The 19,182-nt window shown below is 47.4% G+C and overlaps 1 protein-coding gene across 1 annotated transcript in view; it reads left to right on the top strand.

Moving 5' to 3' along the window:
• Window positions 1–19,182, top strand: part of disp3 (dispatched RND transporter family member 3) — a 333,206-nt gene that overhangs the window by 255,699 nt on the left and 58,325 nt on the right. The window contains exons 17-20 of the mRNA XM_070860919.1: window positions 1,581–1,762; window positions 8,507–8,641; window positions 9,811–9,823; window positions 10,555–10,710. Of these exons, the coding sequence (XP_070717020.1) occupies window positions 1,581–1,762; window positions 8,507–8,641; window positions 9,811–9,823; window positions 10,555–10,710 (486 nt within the window). The remainder of the gene's footprint in view (window positions 1–1,580; window positions 1,763–8,506; window positions 8,642–9,810; window positions 9,824–10,554; window positions 10,711–19,182) is intronic.

Below are 19,182 nucleotides of genomic sequence, written 5' to 3'. Positions count from 1 at the left end.
AAGGGATGATATACTTGCATGGGAGGCTGTTCAGAGAAGGTTCACTAGGTTGATTCCAGAGATGAGGGGGTTGACATGAAGATAGGTTGAGTAGGTTGGGTCTATACTCATTGGAGTTCGGAAGAATGAGAGGTGATCTTAACAAAACATATAAGATAATGAGGGGGCTCGACAAGGTGGATGCAGAGAGGATATTTCCACTCATAGGGGAAACTAAAACTAATGGACTTAGTCTCAGAATAAAGAGCTGCCCATTTAAAACTGAGATGAGGAGGAATTTCTTCTCTGAGGGTTGTAAATCTATGGAATTTTCTGCCCCAGAGAGTTGTGGAGGCTGGGTCACTGAATATATTTCAGGCGGAAATATACGGGTTTTGAGCAATAAGGGAATAAAGGGTTATGGAGACCGGGCAGGGAAGTGGAGCTGAGTCCATGATTAGATCAGCCATGGCGGAGCACGTTCGAGAGGCCAGGTGGCCGACTCCTGGTCCAATTTCTTATGTTCTTATCCCAGGTAAAATAGCTGGCCAACACCCAGGGCTGGATTTTCCGCTACTGTCCGCCTGTTTTCACCCTGAAGGAGCAATGGTGACGATGAGCTCTTCTGGGTGGGCAGCCAGCTTCCAGACGGTTTTGAGGGGGCGCGGATCATTACCACCCGAAAGAGGCAAGCCGGTGTGCAATGCCCCTGGTTGCGACACCGGATCGATTTTTGCCTCCCGCCCGACCTGTAGCGCTGTGTTGAGCGCCCTGCTGGGACCGCCTGTGAAAGCAGGTGGTCCGACCTATACCGGCTGCAGTGAGGTAAGTAATGTCCACCTCAGGTAAGTGTGATTGTTTTTTTATTTTTTTTTGCCGATTTATGAAGTAGTGGCATGAGGTATATTTTGGGAATGTTTTGGATGGGTTTTTTTCTGGGTTTTTTTTTCTCCCCAGACCCCTCTCCCAGCGCTCCGAGGCCAGCTGTTTAGCTCGGGATTTTCATATGCAAAGCCGACCTAGCGCCCTAAGAGACGTGTGCATCACCACCCTTTGTGCTCTGCCCCACACTCTGGGCCCAGCTGTCCAATTTTGCTGACTGAGGCGCAAACTTTATCCAGGTGGTATCAGGACTGCCACAGCACCATTAACGCCCCTAAATGTTAAAAGCCGAAAATCCAGCCTTCACTGTCACAAATGGTCACTTGTGCGGTTTCCTGAGGAGGGCCAGCAACTATGGAGGAATGACCCAGCATAAGTCAGCGCCTTCAGGAGGGAACATAGAAATGTTGCTGAATTTTGGTGCTCCTAGTCCCCTCCCATTTCTCAGGAGCAAATAGGCCCTACACTCTGGAATTGTGTCGCTAACCCCCTCTGCCTCTCGACCTCCCTCTTCTTTAAGACTTTCCTTAAAATCCACATCTTTGATCAAGCTTTTGGACACCCCATCTTAATATCTCCTTCCTTAGCTCAGCGACCATTTTTGTCTGATTACTCTCCTCCGTGAAGCACCTTGAGGCATTTTCCCTACATTAGAGGCCCTATATAAGTGCAAGTTTTGATTGTATTATTAACTTTTGATCTCTCTTTCTGCTTCCAAGGTTTACACAGTGCCCTATGGTAACTTTACCAAGAAGCTGACTGTGTGCTCGTCCACTGTTGGATTGCCGAGTCCTAAATGTCCAAGGAAGTGGATGATCACAGCATTATCCTGCAATGCTAGGAAAGGCTGGAAGTTTGATTTCCATTTCTATGCATCAGCCACAGAGCAACGTCACACTCAGTAAGTTACCAGTTTGGACAAAAGCCTCTTTTACCTCCCCGTGTATTCCCTCGAATATAGAAGATTAAGATCTGTATCGTAGCTCCATTTACCTGCCTTGGTTCCACACGAGCATTAAGGTTACAGAAACAAGGCAGGTAAATAGAGTTAAGATACAGATAAGCCATGATCTAATTGAATGGCGGAACAAGCTCAAATGCCTGAATGTCTATTCCGGTTCCTATGTTCCTAAGAGAAGATCGAATTCAGCTGTTTAAGGTGATTAAAGTATTTGATAGGGTACATAGAGAGAAACTATTTACTCTGGTGGGGGGAGTCCAGAATAATGGGGAATAACATTAAAATTAGAGCTAGATCGTTCAGAGGTGATGTCAGGAAACAGTTCTTCACACAAAGGGTAGTGGAAATCTGGCATTCTCCTTCAGAAAGCTGTTGTACATGGGTCAACTGAAAATTTCAAAACCGAGATTGATGGATATTTGTTCAGTGTAATTATTTGTACTGCACTTTTTTTGACAGACATGTGTCTGTCAAGCCCCTTCCCCGCATGCTGCATCTCTCAAGCTCCCCGCCCCCCGTCAAGCTCCACGCCTCCTCCCCATCCCCGCTCCGAATCATTCCCTCCATGTGGTGCCGAGAAGCAGAACCTGAGGCCCGAGACTCCTCTCTTCCCCCACCGACTCTCTTCCCCCGCTCAGGCCCCAGCCCTGACTCTCTTCCCCCTCCCCCCGACTCTCTTCCCCCTCCCCCCTGATACGTCCTTACTATACAGTATAAATGTACACGAGGCCCATGCTTGAGAGGTCAGTCTGTGACCTGTCCTTTATTCTTTAGCACTCAAGTGATGGAAGTGGGTGGAGCTTCCCCTTTTATACCTGAAGGTCCAGGTTAGGAGTGTCTCCCACAACTTCATCACCGAGTGGCCATTGTTCTCACAGTGCACAACTTAGGTCAGATTATACATGGGTTACAATGCTGGTTGAATACATGACATCACCACTCCCCCCAAAGTCTTATTGGGATCACAGGTTGAGTCTCTCTGGTGGTTTACGCTTTCTTGTAGAGCGCCTGAGTTGGGGCTCCGGTTGTTGGGCACTGGCCTGAGTGTCTGCTGTTTGCGGTGCCTCAGGCCTATCCGGACTGCCCACAGTGACTGGGCTCTCCTCCCTTTGGTTCCTGTGTTCGGTCACCTGTGGTGGAGTGAACTCTATATCGTGTTCTTCCTCTGCTTCTTCTATTGGCTTGCTGAACCTCCTTTTTGTTTGATCCACATGTTTGCAGCAGATTTGTCCATTGGTAAGTTTAACTACCAGAATTCTATTTCCCTCTTTGGCAATCACAGTGCCTGCGAGCCATTTGGGCCCTGCAGCATTGTTGAGTTCAAAAACAGGGTCATTTACATCAATACATCATATTGTGACTGGCGCCTGCTCTCGACAATTTCTTTCATGATGGGGTGTTGGTGTGTATAAGGGATAACTGGGTTTTGAGCGTCCTTTTCATTAGCAGCTCTGCGGGTGGAACCCCTGTGAGCGAGTGTGGTCGGGATCTGAATGCCAACAGGAAGCGTGATAAGCAGCTTTGTAGGGAACTCCCTTGGATTCTGAGCATCCCCTGTTTGATTATCTGCACTGCTCGTTCTGCCTGGCCGTTTGAGGCCGGCTTGAATGGTGCCATTCTGACATGGTTAATTCCATTGCCTGCCATAAAGTCCTGGAATTCAGTGCTTGTGAAACACGGCCATTGTCGCTGGCCAAGATGTCCGGTAGACTGTGGGCGGCGAACATTGCCCGTTGACTTTCTACCGTGGCAGAGGATGTGCTTGAATTTAAAATGTCACACTAGATCATTTGGAGTAGGTGTCTACTACAATCAAAAATATTTTTCCCATGAAAGGATCTGCGTAGTCCACATGGATGCGTGACCGAGGCTTGGCGGGCCAGGGGCTAAGGGGGGCTTCCCTGGGTGCATTGCCCAGCTGGGCACACGTGTTGCACCTGCGAACACAAAGTTCCAGATCTGCGTCTATCCCTGGCCACCAAACGTGTGACCTGGCAATTGCCTTCATCATGACAATACCCGGGTGCTCATTGTGCAGTTCTCTGATGAACACCTCTCTGCCCATCTGGGGCATGATTACGCAGTTTCCCCACAGTAGGCAATCGGCCTGAATCGTGAGTTCATCCCTGCGCCTGTGAAATGGTTTAAATTCCTCAGGGCATGCCCTGTACGTGGCTGCCCAGTCCTCATTCAGGACACATTTCTTGACTAGAGACAATAGCGGGTCTTTATTTGTCCAGACTTTAATCTGACGGGCTGTCACGGGTGAGCCTTCGCTACCGAAAGCTTCAACAGCCATGACCATCTCAGCAGTATGCTCAGTAGCCCCCTCAGTGGTGGCTAGTGGGAGCCTGCTGAGGGCATCGGCGCAGTTTTCGGTGCTCGGTCTGTGCCGAATTGTATAGTCATAGGTGGCTAACGGGCTGATGCGTTTGCATTTATGGCCTTGTTGTCAGCCAAAAGGGACGTTCGGGGTTTGTGATCTGTCTCCAGCTCAAATTTCCTGCCAAACAGGTACTGGTGCATTTTCTTTCCCGCATATACACATGCGAGCGCCTCCTTTTCTACCAACCCGTAGCCCCTTTCTGCTTGGGACAGACTTCTGGAGGCATAAGCTTACCGGCTGTAACTGACCCTTGGCATTGACATGCTGCAACACACACCCGACACCATAGAACAACGCATCGCACGTTAACACAAGTTTCTTACATGGGTCATATAGCGTTAACAGATTGTTGGAACATAACAAATTGCGTGCTTTATTAAAAGCCCTTTCCTGGCTGTCCTCCCAGACCCATTCGCAACCTTTGCATAGGAGCACATGTAGCGGCCCTTGCAGTGTGCTCAATTTGGGAAGAAAGTTACCAAAATAGTTCAGGAGCCCCAGGAACGAACGCAACTCTGTCGTGTTACGGGGTCTGGGTGCTCTCTGGATCGCTTCCGTCTTGGACGCAGTAGGGCTGATCCCATCTGCTGCTACCCTCATCCCCAAGAATTTTACCTCTGGAGCTAGGAAGACGCACTTCGCCTTTTGCAGTCGCAGCCCAACCCGGTCCAGTCTGCGTAGCACCTCCTCCAGGTTGTGGAGGTGTTCTTCAGTATCGTAACCCGTGATGAGGATGTCGTCCTGAAAAACCATCGTCCCTGGAATCGACTTGAGGAGGCTTTCCATATTTCGTTGGAATATCGCAGCGGTCGAGCGAATCCCGAACGGACATCTGTTGTACTCAAACAACCTCTTGTGTGTCGTGATGGTGGTCAGCTTCTTCGACTCACTCGCCAGCTCCTGGGTCATGTAAGCTGAGGTAAGGTCCAATTTTGAAAAAGGTTTGCCACCGGATAGCGTCGCAAAGAGGTCCTCCGTTCTCGGTAGCGGGTACAGGTCTTGGAGTGACACCCGATTGTTGGTAGCCTTGTAATCACCACATATCCAGATCGACCCATCTGCTTTGAGCACTGGCACAATCGGGCTTGCCCAGTCACTGAATTCGACTGGCGAAATGATGCCTTCCCTCAGCAGGCAGTCCAATTCGCCTTCTATCTTTTCCCGCACCACGTACGGCACCGCTCTGGCCTTGTGGTGTACTGGCCTGGTGTCCGGGTTTATGTGAATCACTACCTTGGCCCCCATGAAAGTGCCAATGCCGGGTTGAAATAATGAGTCAAATTTGCCCAGGATCTGTGAGTATGATACTCGCTCCACAGAGGAAATTGCATTGACATCGCCCCATTTCCAGTTCATGACAGCAAGCCAACTCCTCCCCAGTAGTGCGGGACCGTCCCCCAAGACAACCCAGAGTGGCAACCTGTTCTCCGAATCTTTGTGGGTCATGACTACCGTGGCGCTGCCTAGCAACGGAATGATCTCCTTTGTGTATGTCCGTAGCTGTGCGTCAATCGGCGATAATTTTGGCCTCCTGGCCCTGGACGCCCACAACTTTTCGAACTGTTTGATACCCATCAGGGACTGGCTGGCCCCCATGTCTAGCTCCATTGATAATGGGATGCGATTGAGGAGCACTTTCATCATTATCGGTGGTGTCCTGGTGTATGAACTGTATACGTGCTCCACATGAACTCGCTGAACTTTAACTTCCAGCGATTTCCCCCAGCGTTCATTTCTGCAATTTCTGCAGGTATTTTGCTCATCTCTGCAAACTCCGGCTGAGTGTGTGCCTGCACACCTCCAGCATGAGCTATTGTTGGAAACAAAAGGTCCCTTGCCAGTCGATTGTCCCTGACTGCCCCTGTGACTGTCCTTGAGTGCGCCATTAACAGGTGTTGATGGCCCCATTACTGGCCGCATTGTCCCTTACAATGGCGTGAATCGCCGTTCAGCTTGCCATTGTCTCTGTTGAACTCCCCCTCTGGGTTCGACTACATGTTGGGGCATGCCTGATTGCCCTTGTCTGCCTGGAGAACTGTGTGCTGCTTTAACAATGTTGAATCTCTGTCCCAACCATTCCTTAACACAGTACCTCTCGTCTGTTCTGCTAGTGGCCATGCTCGCGGGGTTTAAATCCCAGTTTCTTGTCGCCATTGATACGTCCTTACTACACAGTATAAATGCACACGAGGCCCATGCTTGAGAGGTCAGTCTGTGACCTGTCCTTTATTTTTTAGCACTCAAGTGATAGAAATGGATGGAGCTTCCCCTTTTATACCTGAAGGTCCAGGTTAGGAGTGTCTCCCACAAGTTCACCACCTAGTGGTCATTGTTCTCACAGTGTAAAACTTAGGTCAGATTATACATTGATTACAATGCTGGTTGAATACATGACACCCCCGACTCTCTTCCCCCTCCCCACTGACTCTCTTCCCCCTCCCCCCTGACTCTCTACCCCTCGCCCCCGACTCTCTTCCCCTCCCCCCCCGACTCTCTTCTCCCTCCCCCCCGACTCTCTTCCCCCTCCCCCCCCCGATTCTCTTCCCCTTCCCCCCCGACTCTCTTCCCCCCCCCCTCCATGACTCTCTTTCCCCCCCCCACCCCCACAGACTCTCTTTCCCCCCCGCCCCCGACTCTCTCTTTCCCCCCCCTCCCGCGACTCTTAAAGTATTTGATAGGATACATAGAGAGAAACTATTTCGTCTGGTGGGAGAATCCAGAACAATGGGGAATAATATTAAAATTAGAGCTAGGTAGTTCAGAGGTGATGTCAGGAAACACTTTGAGCCTGTTACACCACAATTCTATTTACCTGCATGATAAATTCTGTCCCCAATTTACTGCAATGTAGCAGTCAACTGGCCATCTCATTCATAGAGGCCATAAGCATGGTAGGGTGGGAAGTGGAAGTGGTACACCAGTAAGAAGAGCTCGACTGAGGTTGAATTAAGGCATATTGTTGGACCAAGTAGAGGAAACATTCCTAATCCATGTCAGTCCTCTGCTTGATGCTCTCACTGGGTGCAAAAAGTGGGAAAGCGTCTATTTTGCCTGCATTGGCATTCCTTACCTCAAACAATTTTTCACAAAGTCTATTTTTCTCTAGATGTTATGAGAACGGGAGGAACATAGCAACAGGAGGAGGCCATTCAGCACTCATGCCTGTTCTGCCATTCAATTAGCTCATGGCTGATCTGTATCCTAACTCCATCCACACACCTTGGTTTCATAACCCTTAATACTCTTACCTAACAAATATGGATTTGCTTATTTGTACTGCAAAAATGACCACCATGCTCCACCCTTTGTCTATGATTGGTCCCTTTGGAGGATAAACCACACCCTGAGGTTTCACAGGAATGTGTAACTGGAACCGCCCATCCCAAAGTCTCACTGACATTGCACATTGTAACTCAATTCACTTTGATTTCCTGAAGCGACAGAGGACAGAGCTCCCCAGAAGATGGCAAGGGCCGGCCAAAGTGTGTTACCCCAGTGCAAGTGCACCCATCCCCCCCACCCCACCCCACCATAGATAGGGCAGGCATTGTGTGCGGATTGTTAACAGGTTTATTGGGTATCCGAGGCAGGAATCCTGGCTGCTTGTTCTCCCCCGCCCCCCACCCTCCTCAACTCAGCACCTCTTGACACCATTCGTAACATGCCACCACACGCTGGCTGAGATTGACTAACTATTCAAAGTCAAGGGAACAATTATCTAGGCCTCTTGATCTGTGTGTCTCAGCTACACACTTTTCAGTGCATTGAGCCACAGAGCCATTGGAGCTTTCCAAGATGGGACATTACATTTCCATAACCATGGAAACCTTAGTTCCTTGTGAGGCCATGTCAGCTAGCAACATACACAGTACGTCTGCAATTCTGTTGCCAAAGATAGAAGTCACTCTTCGCTAAACGAGAATAATGTGATAAATAATACTTGTGTCTTAGCTGAAAACCTTTGTAAGCGATGCCATTTTTTTAAAAAAGGGGCTGAACAGCAATGTTCCCTGTAATTTTTTGGGGATGCACGGCCCATTCAAGCTTCCGTGCATGCGCAGTTTTTCCATTGAGAAACCAGCAAGCGGCCTGCACGGAAACTTCAGACAGCCACGCAACTAAACAGGAACATTGGTGAGCAGGGCTCCTTTTTTTTGTCTGTTGCAGTGTGTAGAGACCTCCCATTTTGAGAAGGTCTATATGTCCCATATTGCACAAAACATTAATTTCAACTCCAGCTTTAAAATGTGTGACCAAATTTCAAGTTCGTCTCACAGTTTAAATCCTGGTTCTTTTAGGAAGCTGTACTTTGCCCAGCTGCGGAGGACTCCCTATCACAGTCGTATCTGCCTAGCACCACCTGGCTGCATTCTTAGTGCAGGAGCCAATGGTCCTAATCAAGGATTTTTCTATGTCCCCTACAAGAAAGGTAGGTTAACAGTCAGGTAAAGGAGTGTCATTCCTTCTCAACGCGACTGGTGAAACTTTGGATTAGGGAAGGCCTGAGGGAAGGTCTGTATTTGAAGTACTAAAGCCAGCCTTTAAAGAAAGCCTTTCACCACCTCTAATTGTTTAGTGCTTTGTCACCGCACAGAGACCAGAGGTTTGCAGACTTGTGCTGAGTTATCTGATATCAGCAAGGGGCAATTGTTGGGGTGCTGCAACTGGCCTGGAATAGGGAGAGGGAAAGTCTACCAGGGTGTCCACTGGAGAATATGTGTGTGTGTGTGTTGGGTGAGGGGCAGGATTTCAATGAAATGCGAACTCCGGTTGTAGTTTTAACATAACTTTTATTCTGGCAGCAGCAACAAGCTTCTGGCTGATTGCCAGCTTCTTTGTCTTACTGAGAACAAATGGCTGTTCATATACCTGATCAGTTTACAGAAAAGAACGCGCCTTCTTTGACCTTATTGGCTCAATTGATATTCTGTTGACCTTTAATTGGCTCGCTACCAAAGGTCCTAAAATGTCAAGTTGATTGATGACTTAATGCAACATGCTCCCACTCACGTAGCAGCTCTGACTGAGAAGTCTGTGTATTCTCACAGCCTGTCTGAATGCAGCCTGTTTGAATTCTCTATCAAATAGTTTGGCAACACTGGCAGTCTAGGCTCACGTGAAGAATGGCCCAGGAACTGGGGTTTGAGGGGGGCGGGGGGTGAAGGGAGCGGTTGGTCCGGCAATGGTTTTCGCTGTCCATAACTCTAGGAGCGTTGTAACCATCAGAACGAGCAAGGGAATCCCTGTGACATCAATTTCAGGGCCAAATGGGGTGACATAAGCTCACTGTGTTACGCCAGGAACTTCATTAACCACTGACCTACATTGGCTCAACTAACTCAGCACAAGCCTGCCAGAGTGCTGGTGAAATATTCGCGTTACATTGGGGCCAGAAGCACAATATTTGGGGAAATGTGCAAAAATACTTAAAACTGGTACTTCGGAAGGAAGTAAAGAAAGGGAGGGGCATCATTTCAAAATTGTAAACAGGAGTAAGAATTTCCTGAGTTCACTCTGCTGGTGGGGAGTCTGGAAACGTGTACCAGCAGAATATCCCAGGCGTGATGCCCCGATTATAAACGTCCCTGAATTTAATGGACAGAAAATCAAGGGTGGTGTGCATGCGATTCCCGATATGCACAGCCAGCACTCCCCACCAGAAGCGCATAACTAGTAGTGACCCCTTACGTGCCAGGGAAAGACTGGAGACTGCTCACCACCATAGCTCCCGACAACCACCACTATTGATCCTGGGCAGTGCCGCAGTCAGGAGGCATCAAGCAGAAGCCAGCCATTGCCTGAAAGGAGTGAAGAGCAACTGGATGGGTTCCTGTTACCCCAGGCCCACTCGGCTACAACTTGCATTTTCATAGGGAACATCTTGGAGTGCATTACAAGCGGGAGAGGTGGATACCGAGAAACATGTGGGAGGATTAGGAGCGAGGAACCAAAGACACAGTCAAAGAAATAGGTTTTTAAAGCAAGGGACTGCACAACAGTCAGGAATGGGAATGAGTGAAGTGCTCAAGGAAAAAGTTACAGGGACATGGTGGTTGAGTGGGCGGAGGTGTGGTGGAAGATGTGGCTGGAGAATATTGCTGTAGAGTACTTTGCTGTGGCTGGTTTCAGAATGGTATTGCTGGCAAACTGGAGCCAGGCCCATCACCCAAGGGCCTAACAATGATACACAGGAAAAGGAAGGGGAAGAGGAGGAAAATGCAGGGAATCTCACTTTCAACAAAAAAAGTAAAAAGCCTGTAAAAATTCTTCAGTCTCATTAAAAAAAAGTTGCACATGTTTAATGATGTACTTTTATTTAGCTTTCTCGGTCTCCAATGTTGAGGAGCCTCCAACCTTTGACTTCAATCCCTGCATGAACGACGGCTGCGGAAAGCCAGCAGTGCGCCCTCTCGTGGACACGGGAGCCATGGTCTTCGTTGTGTTTGGGATTCTGGGAGTGAATCGCACAAGGAAGCAAGATAATCATGTGATAGGAGATATGGTACATAACTGCTTTTGTGTCACCTTTTTTCAACTCGCAGTGAAGTCTTTCATTTCCAGTGATATGTTACAAAGTTACCCTTCCTAAATATTTCAAAGGCTGCAATACTGACCTATCACAACCTTGCAGGGTAATTTTTTTTAAAGGATAAAACTACTTTCCTGTGAGCGATTTTGCCCTGCAGTAAGTAGCACTATGAAGTGCATAAAAGTTTTTCAGTGGGTGTATCTCCCTCCATTTATTTCCCTGCTTCACTTGTGGGAAGGTGAGAATTATTTATGAGCAAGGATTGGACTTGTTTGTATCTCATGGCCTTTTTAATTTCCTAACAATTCATATCCTTCTGTAGCAAGCACCTGGACCTCCAACAGCGACCTGGCTGAGCTTGGTCACCCAGTAAGCAAAGCGAATAGTACAGTTGTGCCCAACCCACAGCCTCTACCACTTGGAAGGACAAGGGCAGCAGGCGCATGAGAATACCACCACCTCCAAGTTCCCCTCCAAGTCACACATCATCCTGACTTGGACATATATCGCCATTCCTTCATCGTTGCTGGGTCAAAATCCTGGAACTAACAGCTCTGTGAGAGTACCTTCACCACTCAAACTGCAACGATTCAAGAAGAAGGTTCACCACTATCTTCTCAAGGGAAAACTAGGGATGAGCAATAAATTCTGCCTGGGCCAGCGACACCCATATCCTGAGAATTCATTTTCAAAAAGTATGGTACAGGTGCAGCAGCTAAAATCCGGAACCCTCGGGACAGAAGCCGTTCCGGACTTTGTGTTTTTCCGGACTTTCGAACGTGTTTCTGATGTCCGAAGTCCGGAAACGCCCGAGCCCAGGTTTGGTTATTTCCGGATTTCAGAACGTCAGAAGCGCATACTAAGTCCGGAAATGCCTGGGCCCAGGTTCCGATATTTCCGTTTTTTCAACATCATTTTGTAGTTCTTCTCTTCGCAGGCCTTGTAGTCCTCGCTTCTTCGCAACGCATGGTAAGTCTCCCTCTCTTGTTTTTGTACCTGTATGTTTTGGATGGTAGTCTGATGCCCTGTTCCCCTGTACCTGTCGACTGTACAGTACAGTACTCGAATGCAAAGTTCATAGGAATATCCCCTGGATTAAAAGAGACTTCTATTTTCACCATACTTAATGTGAGCTTCCTGGCCTCTATCTTTTGCTACCATCTTCAAATTTGAAAAGCAATGTACAGTACTGTACTTAAAGCATGAAATATAATAAAGGTTTTTATTTGTAAAACAGTAAAGTTATGCAATATAAAACAGTAAATTAAGGATTTTATTTGGTAAATAGAGTAAAAATAAACAGGTGCAGTTACAATTGGCTGGAGGTTGTGCTTGAGGTAGAGGGCTCAGCTATGATGTGTGGGGCTGATGATGGGCCAGCAATAGGATTATCAAATGTGGAAATTGCTGGTGTAGTTGCACGCTGTAGGTCTTGGGCCTTCTGATGCGACATCTTTTGAAAGATATTAATTATTGTTGTTTGTTTAAATAATTTGGGCTTTTCTTTCACTAATTTTTCCCAAATTCTATAGACCTGTATTTCCTCTTCACTTATGGGGCTAGACTTTTGGCACATCATCGCCCATTTAGCACCCATTTAGCGCTGAGATGCAGGCTATCACCCATATTTGCTGTAAAGTGGAACTAGCGTCCAATTATAGCCCATTTACCGCGGCCCAACTTTCGGCATACGTGAATGAGCTGCATCGCCTGGCCTATTTTTTAAAAAAATGATGTCATCCTCGTGTAAGGCTGAGAATAGTATTGATAATGGAAACTTGCGCCCAATTATGGCCCAGATTATTACCGGGCGCTACGTTCGGTAATTCGCCCAAATGATCGCTGGCCCAAAAAGACGCTGAAGAAAAGCTGCAATCACCTGACCTTAACTCGGCACTACGGATACCATTTTCTAACTCTGAGGATCTGTAGTAAAAGGCTGCCTCAAGTGCTTGTCAGGAGAATCAATTTGTGAGTGATTTTAAGGGCTTTTTTGACTCTTGCCAATCATCCAATCACATTTGTATTTGTTGAGTACAAATTAAGGCCATTTATAATGATTTATAGTGATGGCGCCTGTAATTTCTCAACCAGTATTGATCATTAATCACATGCTGCAGAATAAAGATGGGAGAAGGTATATTGAAGAGCATTATGTGCCCAATCAAAGGTGGCAGACTGCTGTGGAGAAGGTGACGTTACACACAGGGATAAACGATCATACCTGGACGTCCGATAACACGTGCGTTAGAAGGCTATGCTTCCGAAAGGAGGTATGCCAGCTAATTAAGGGAGATCTGCAGCCTACCAGCACCATCAGGACCGCACTGCCCGTTGAGGTTACGGTTACTGCGGTACTTTTCTTCTTCACATCGGGCTCCTTTCAGGTCTCAGCTGGTGACATTTGCAGTATCTCTCAGCACGCCACACATTGCTCCATTCGACAGGTGACTGAAGCTCTTTACGCCGCAGGATGGACTTTATCAGCTTCCCTATGACCAGGGAAGCACAGACTGAGAGGGCTTTGGGTTTCTCGCGAATAGCAAACTTCCCCAAGGTGCAGGGGAATATATATAGACTGTATGCACATCGCCCTGCGAGCACCTTTACAGGATGCAGAGGTGTATTGGAACCGAAAGGGATTCCACTTCCTGAATGTGCAGCTCGTTGTCAAATTTTCCAGAGAGCATCCATGATGTGCACATCTTGCGTGAGAGCACCGTGTCTGACTTGCTTAAGAGTCAGCCACAAGGTCATGGTTGGATGCTGGGGGATAAAGGATATAGCCTTGCCAAGTGGCTCATGACCCCTCTGCGTAAGCCGCGGACAGAAGCCGAGAAGCGCTACAACAAAAACTATATCGCTACACGCAGTATCGTAGAAAAGACAATTGAAGTGCTTAAGCAGCGCTTCAGGTGCCTGGACCACTCAGGAGGCAACCTCCAATACCACCCTGAGCAGGTCGCTGAGTTCATTGTGGTGTGCTTGTTGTTGCATAACCTAGCTATCAGGAGAGGACAACGATTGCCAGATGGGACAGCTGGTCCACCTCGAGAGAGGGAAGGAGGAGGAGGACAATCAGCTTGGCGATGAACCACGCCCCCCCCCGCCGCCCTCCCGCAACACAGCAAAAGCCCCGTGGTAGTTATGCAGCTGCAAAAACTCTTGCGTCAGCAGCTCATAAATGAACACTTTGCGTGAAGTTACATTGGTGACAGATACAGTTGCGTTACATTTCATCCTTGCCTGGCCTGGCCATAGCCATTGTTTCCAACCATTGTCTTGATGTTTTACCTTATGTTATTAGAAGACACTTCACAACAATTGTAAAGTTCAATAAAAATGTTTAATAATTAAAGACGGATGTAAAAAATTTTTGAACATACATATATAACACCCCCTACCCCTCCTCCCCCCCAAAACCCCCAACAGTCAACAACATTTGTAATACAACAATATAACAACACCCTCCCACCATTCCCAACAGTGAACATTCAACAATTTTTTTTTTAACGAAAACAATATACAGCACCACCACCACCACCCCCCACACTTGTGGCCACGCTTCGCTCCTGAACCTTGACCCCCTCCTTGTAGTAAGCCCTGGTTTCCCACTAACTCCCCGAGTATTGTAACCAAGACATCTTGTAATAGAGCACCTCAAGGCCTGTTGCTGGGGCGGGTGGTGGTGATGCCGGCAGAATCACCTCAGTGTCTGGAGGAGAAGACGTTTCCAAAGAAAAATCTTCCAAGTCAGAAGGAAGTTCTTCCTCCTGTCTCGCATCTGTCGTGGTGCTTGGTGGTACGGCACCTTGGGGTGCAGTGCCATCTCCTAAACTATCGCAAGCCGCAAGGCATCGACAGAGTCGGTCGCTCGCCCCATTGCCACAACTATCTGCTCCATGCCCTCTGTTATTCATGTGGATAGTGTGGCAATATTGCCGATCAACCCACCAAGCGCCTGGAGGAGCTCTCAACCTATGTCGACGCTCGTCCTCGATAGTGACACCATGTCCACATTGACATCTGCTCATCACTGGCTCAACCTCCGCTGGGTCAGCATGGGCACTGGATGCCTTGGAGTGGCCTGCTGCAAGCCGCTTGACCCCACTACTTCATCTGTTGATGATGACGTGGCCGCAGGTACCACAGATGAAAACTAGTCATCGTCCTCCTCCTCGGATTCTTGTTTCTCACCCGTGGTGATGACCACCTGCAGCAGTAAAGGGGTTTGTGCAGGGGCCTCCGTTTGCGCCGAGGGAGTTTGGGTAGCTGCAAAAGATAATTGAGGTTATTAGAAGAGAAGGATAGACATGAGAATGCTTGCACTGCACTAGCATATGTACAAGGAGCAACACTGCTGCAATAAGTGTGAACGAGAGACGTCACATACGATTAACCTGAGAGTACAGAAGCTGCATGCATAACATTATATCATTCATATATTATAAAATGCCTCTAAATTACCACTGGTTTACCACTGCTTTACACATTACTCACATGGCGCAACAATGGGATCTGCACCTCCACGGGTGACAGAAAGATTGTGGGTGCTCACTAGTGCTGCGGCACGTCCCTCCAAGTCCGTGAGCGGTTGCAGCTCAGCAGGCCCTCCTCTGGTGAGCTGCTGCTCCGCATGATTCTTAGATATCTTTCTCTGCAAATGTGAGAAGAGCATGGCATAAGCTAATTGACTAGGTACTATTACGGAAACACAACAGATATTGTAATCCACAATTAGTCACCCCACATTCTATTCATCCATAACTTTAACATTATATGCTAATATAGTTGTATCCACAATGGATGCCTGGCTATAACAACTCCGTTCATAGAAAATATTTAATAAGATCGTGTTTAGGACCTAATGCTTGACACCAAACAACTCGCGTACAATCTTCAGGAAAGGCCCCATCCACGGGCCGTGCCAATCGGCGCCTGAGGGGAGGTAGGTGGTTTATTTGAATTGATGGAGGTCCCTCGTGGGGAGGGGAGGGAATCAGGACCGCTGGTGAGCTCAGCAATGACAGGACTGTAATGGGAAGGGACACCATGTCCATGGGCTGTGCTCGGAGACCTCCGTGTGGTCGGAGCTAATGTCCCAAAGTGTCCCAGGGCAGGCAGTGAGCCAGGGCAGCTCTCCCCCAGTCCAGGCTGGGTCACTGTGTGAGTGACAGCAGCCGAAGAGACTCACACAGTCTGGGTAAAGATGACCAGACTCCTCAGTACTCAGTCGTGTCCCATCCACCAACGTAACGAAAAAGGAGACGGTGCCCAAGTTAAAGACTTACTCACAGCACACAAAAATTCTCCTTTTAAACTAACGTGGTTGAAACGCCAAATATTTGCAGTCTGTCTGCTTCCAGTCATTCCTTTCAATAATAATAATTAATATTGTTCATTAAATGTAAGGCATCTGAGCAAAATTAGACTTAAAGGGCGCAGATTCCAACCCCAGTCTAAATCTTAGCAGGGAAGCTACCCAAGATTACCCAGCTTAATTACAGTCCAGCAGATTTACATTCTGATTAATTCAGTGGATCATTACAATTTAAAATGTAATAATTTAATACTCTTGCCAAAGCAACCAGGCTGTTCTACCTCTTGCGGCACTGGTCTACCTAATGCCTATCGTGGACCACTGAAGAAACAACAGCGGCAATATCGCCCCATATTTTTTGATAGGTCCAGTGGCGAGGTTTCCCATGCCCACCCTGGGTTAATTGTCCCCACCTAATTTTCACCTCATTTACAAGGGCCTCATTCACTTCATTGGAGAAGACTTTCGCCCTTCTTCCTGACAGCTCCTCCTGCTGCATACTTGTATCGCTAGACATATTTTAGTACCACAAATATAAAGACCTCCAAGATTAATAAGACTAAAATTTATGAAGAACGGAGACACTACTCAAATTACAACTAAATCTTTCAAAATGCTTTACAATCAAAATGATCAACTCAGATGGAATGCTCTAAAGGTATCAGACTGCTTGTTTTTCTCTCTCCTCCTCTCTCTCCCTCTCTTTCACTCTTCTGAGCATGCGCAGATGACCCCTGAACTCCCGAATTGCGGGAAAACTTATTTGCTAAAAAAAAATGCGCATGCGCAGAACGGCCGTTGCTATGGACACCGGCCTTGTACAATTGAATACATTGCTAAGGCCCATTTCACATCACTAAGGCTATCGCCCAAAAGGCAAAACTAGCGGTTTTAAAAATGGCCGATATTCCAGCGATCATGAAAAATAAAAAAAAGACTAAGGCCGAAAATATCGCGCAAACGATCATAGTGGAAAGTCTAGCCCATGAAGCTTCGTTGCTCTAAGGTGTTAATTAATTCTTGACAGAGATTGATTGCTTTGTCAATGGGCACGTTTTTGACTTGATCACAGGCATCAACATCATTCTCATTGCTTTCATCCTTTTCTTCTGGATGCAAAATCCTCTGCATAATTTCTTCATCTGTCACTGCATGCACTGAGTGGAAGCATCGTTGTCTATGTCCATGACTCCTGCGACATTGTTTCATTGTTTGCTTTCAATTCCTGCGCAGCTTCACAAGTCAGCCCTCTTGCGTAATCTAAAAATTGAGCAATAATTGCTTTCTTCCTGGACACACAAAAGCCTTGAAAGTCCTGAGGAGCATCTTCAGCATCATCTTCAGCAAACATAGTTGATGGCCGGATGTTATGCCAAGCATTGACCAAGGTGTCTGCAGTTACCAAGTTCCATGCATCTGCGTCCTTGACAGAGAGAGCTTTTGAGAATGCTTTTATTCCCTGCCTGAGCACCTCATACACTCGTTTTTGTAGAGACATGATATCGACCTCAAAATTCCTTGATCCATTGGCTGTATCAGTGATGTAACATTTGGAGGTAAATAGATTCCATGGACATTATCCTTTACCAAAAGTTAAGCATCGGGATGTGCTGAGCAATTGTCTAGCAGGAAGTATATTTTGCAGTTTTCCTCAAGACCAGCTTCCATGCAATGAGCACGCGCCTGAGGAACAAAATGCTTCTCAAACCAGTTCAGAAAGATTACCCTGGTTACCCATGCTTTCTTATTAGCATAATAATGCACTGGTAATACTCTCAAACCCTTGAAACATCTTGGATGCTGGCTTCTCCCAATGACCATAAGCTTATACTTATGTGTCCTAGCTGCATTTGCAGCAGCAAGCACAGTCAACCTATCTTTGACGTCTTTTATACCTGCTGGCTGTGTTTCTTCTGCTGCTGCTAATGTCTTTCGCGGTACGTAGCGCCAAAACAGTGCTGTCTCGTCAGCATTGTACATTTGCTCAGGCGAAAGATTTTCATCAGCAATTAGTTTGATGAACTCATCAATATAATTTTCAGCTGCCTCATGATCTGTTGAGGCTTTCTCACCACATACTTTCAGTTGTCTGATGCCATGACGCCTTTTAAATTTGGTTAGCCAACCAGAAGAGTACTCGCATGGAGTTTCAATCCCCAGTTGTGCATGGAATATTTTAGCTTGTTGCACCACCATTAGGCCAGACAAAGGAACCTTTTCACCGCCTCTGTCACCACCATTCCACAGCTGCTCGATCCACATCATCACATCTCGGCTTATGCATACTTTTTCTCTTACTCATTTCCTTATGAACATCACTTTCCACATAAAACTTCTTGAGCTGTTCTTTCTGTTTTCTGATATCATAGATGGTGGCGGATCCAACTCCATACTCCTCACTCAATCTTCTCACTGAAGCACCTCTATCTAATCTCTGGAATAACTCCACTTTCTTGGCAATTGAAAGTGAACTATGCTTCCTCTTTCCTTTATCTGAACCCATTGGGGTATCTGTTGGCCTTTTTGACATGTTTGCAATGACATAACACAAATTCACAATCTTTACATGTGCAGATCTTTAAATCGAGAAAAACACCACAGTGATTGGTCAAGTTGGGCGGGGTCTCAGCATGGGATGTAGGTGGGTCAGGTGTGGTCTCATCATGGGATGTAGGTGATCAGCTGAGGTAGCCCTATCATGTTTAAGGGTGAGGTCGGGTCAGCTCCACTCGGGTGAGGTCGGGTCAGCTCCACTCGGGGTCATGGGGCGTTGCGATCCGATCGTGCGTTTGCTGCTTTGGGGAGCTGCAGTGTAGTGTGCTGTGCAGAGTTTGATTTTGGCCAGGGACTTGCGCGCGGAGCTTGGTTGGTTCTGGCCGAAGGGATTTGCTCTGGAGCTTGGTTGGTTCTGGCCGAAGGGACTTGCTCGGGAGCTTGGTTGGTTCTGGCCGAAGGGACTTGTGTGCTGTGCAGAGTTTGATTTTGGCTGGGGACTTGCGCGCAGAGCTTGGTTGGGTTTGACCGGAGACTTTCGTGCTTTGCAGAGTTGGTTCTGGCCGAAGGGACATATGTGCTGTGCAGAGTTTGATTTTGGCCGAAGGGACATGTGTGCTGTGCAGAGTTTG

The sequence above is a fragment of the Pristiophorus japonicus genome, chromosome 18, assembly GCF_044704955.1.
Source record: "Pristiophorus japonicus isolate sPriJap1 chromosome 18, sPriJap1.hap1, whole genome shotgun sequence".
Lineage (NCBI taxonomy): Eukaryota > Metazoa > Chordata > Chondrichthyes > Pristiophoridae > Pristiophorus > Pristiophorus japonicus.
This window is presented reverse-complemented; position numbering and strand designations above follow the sequence as displayed.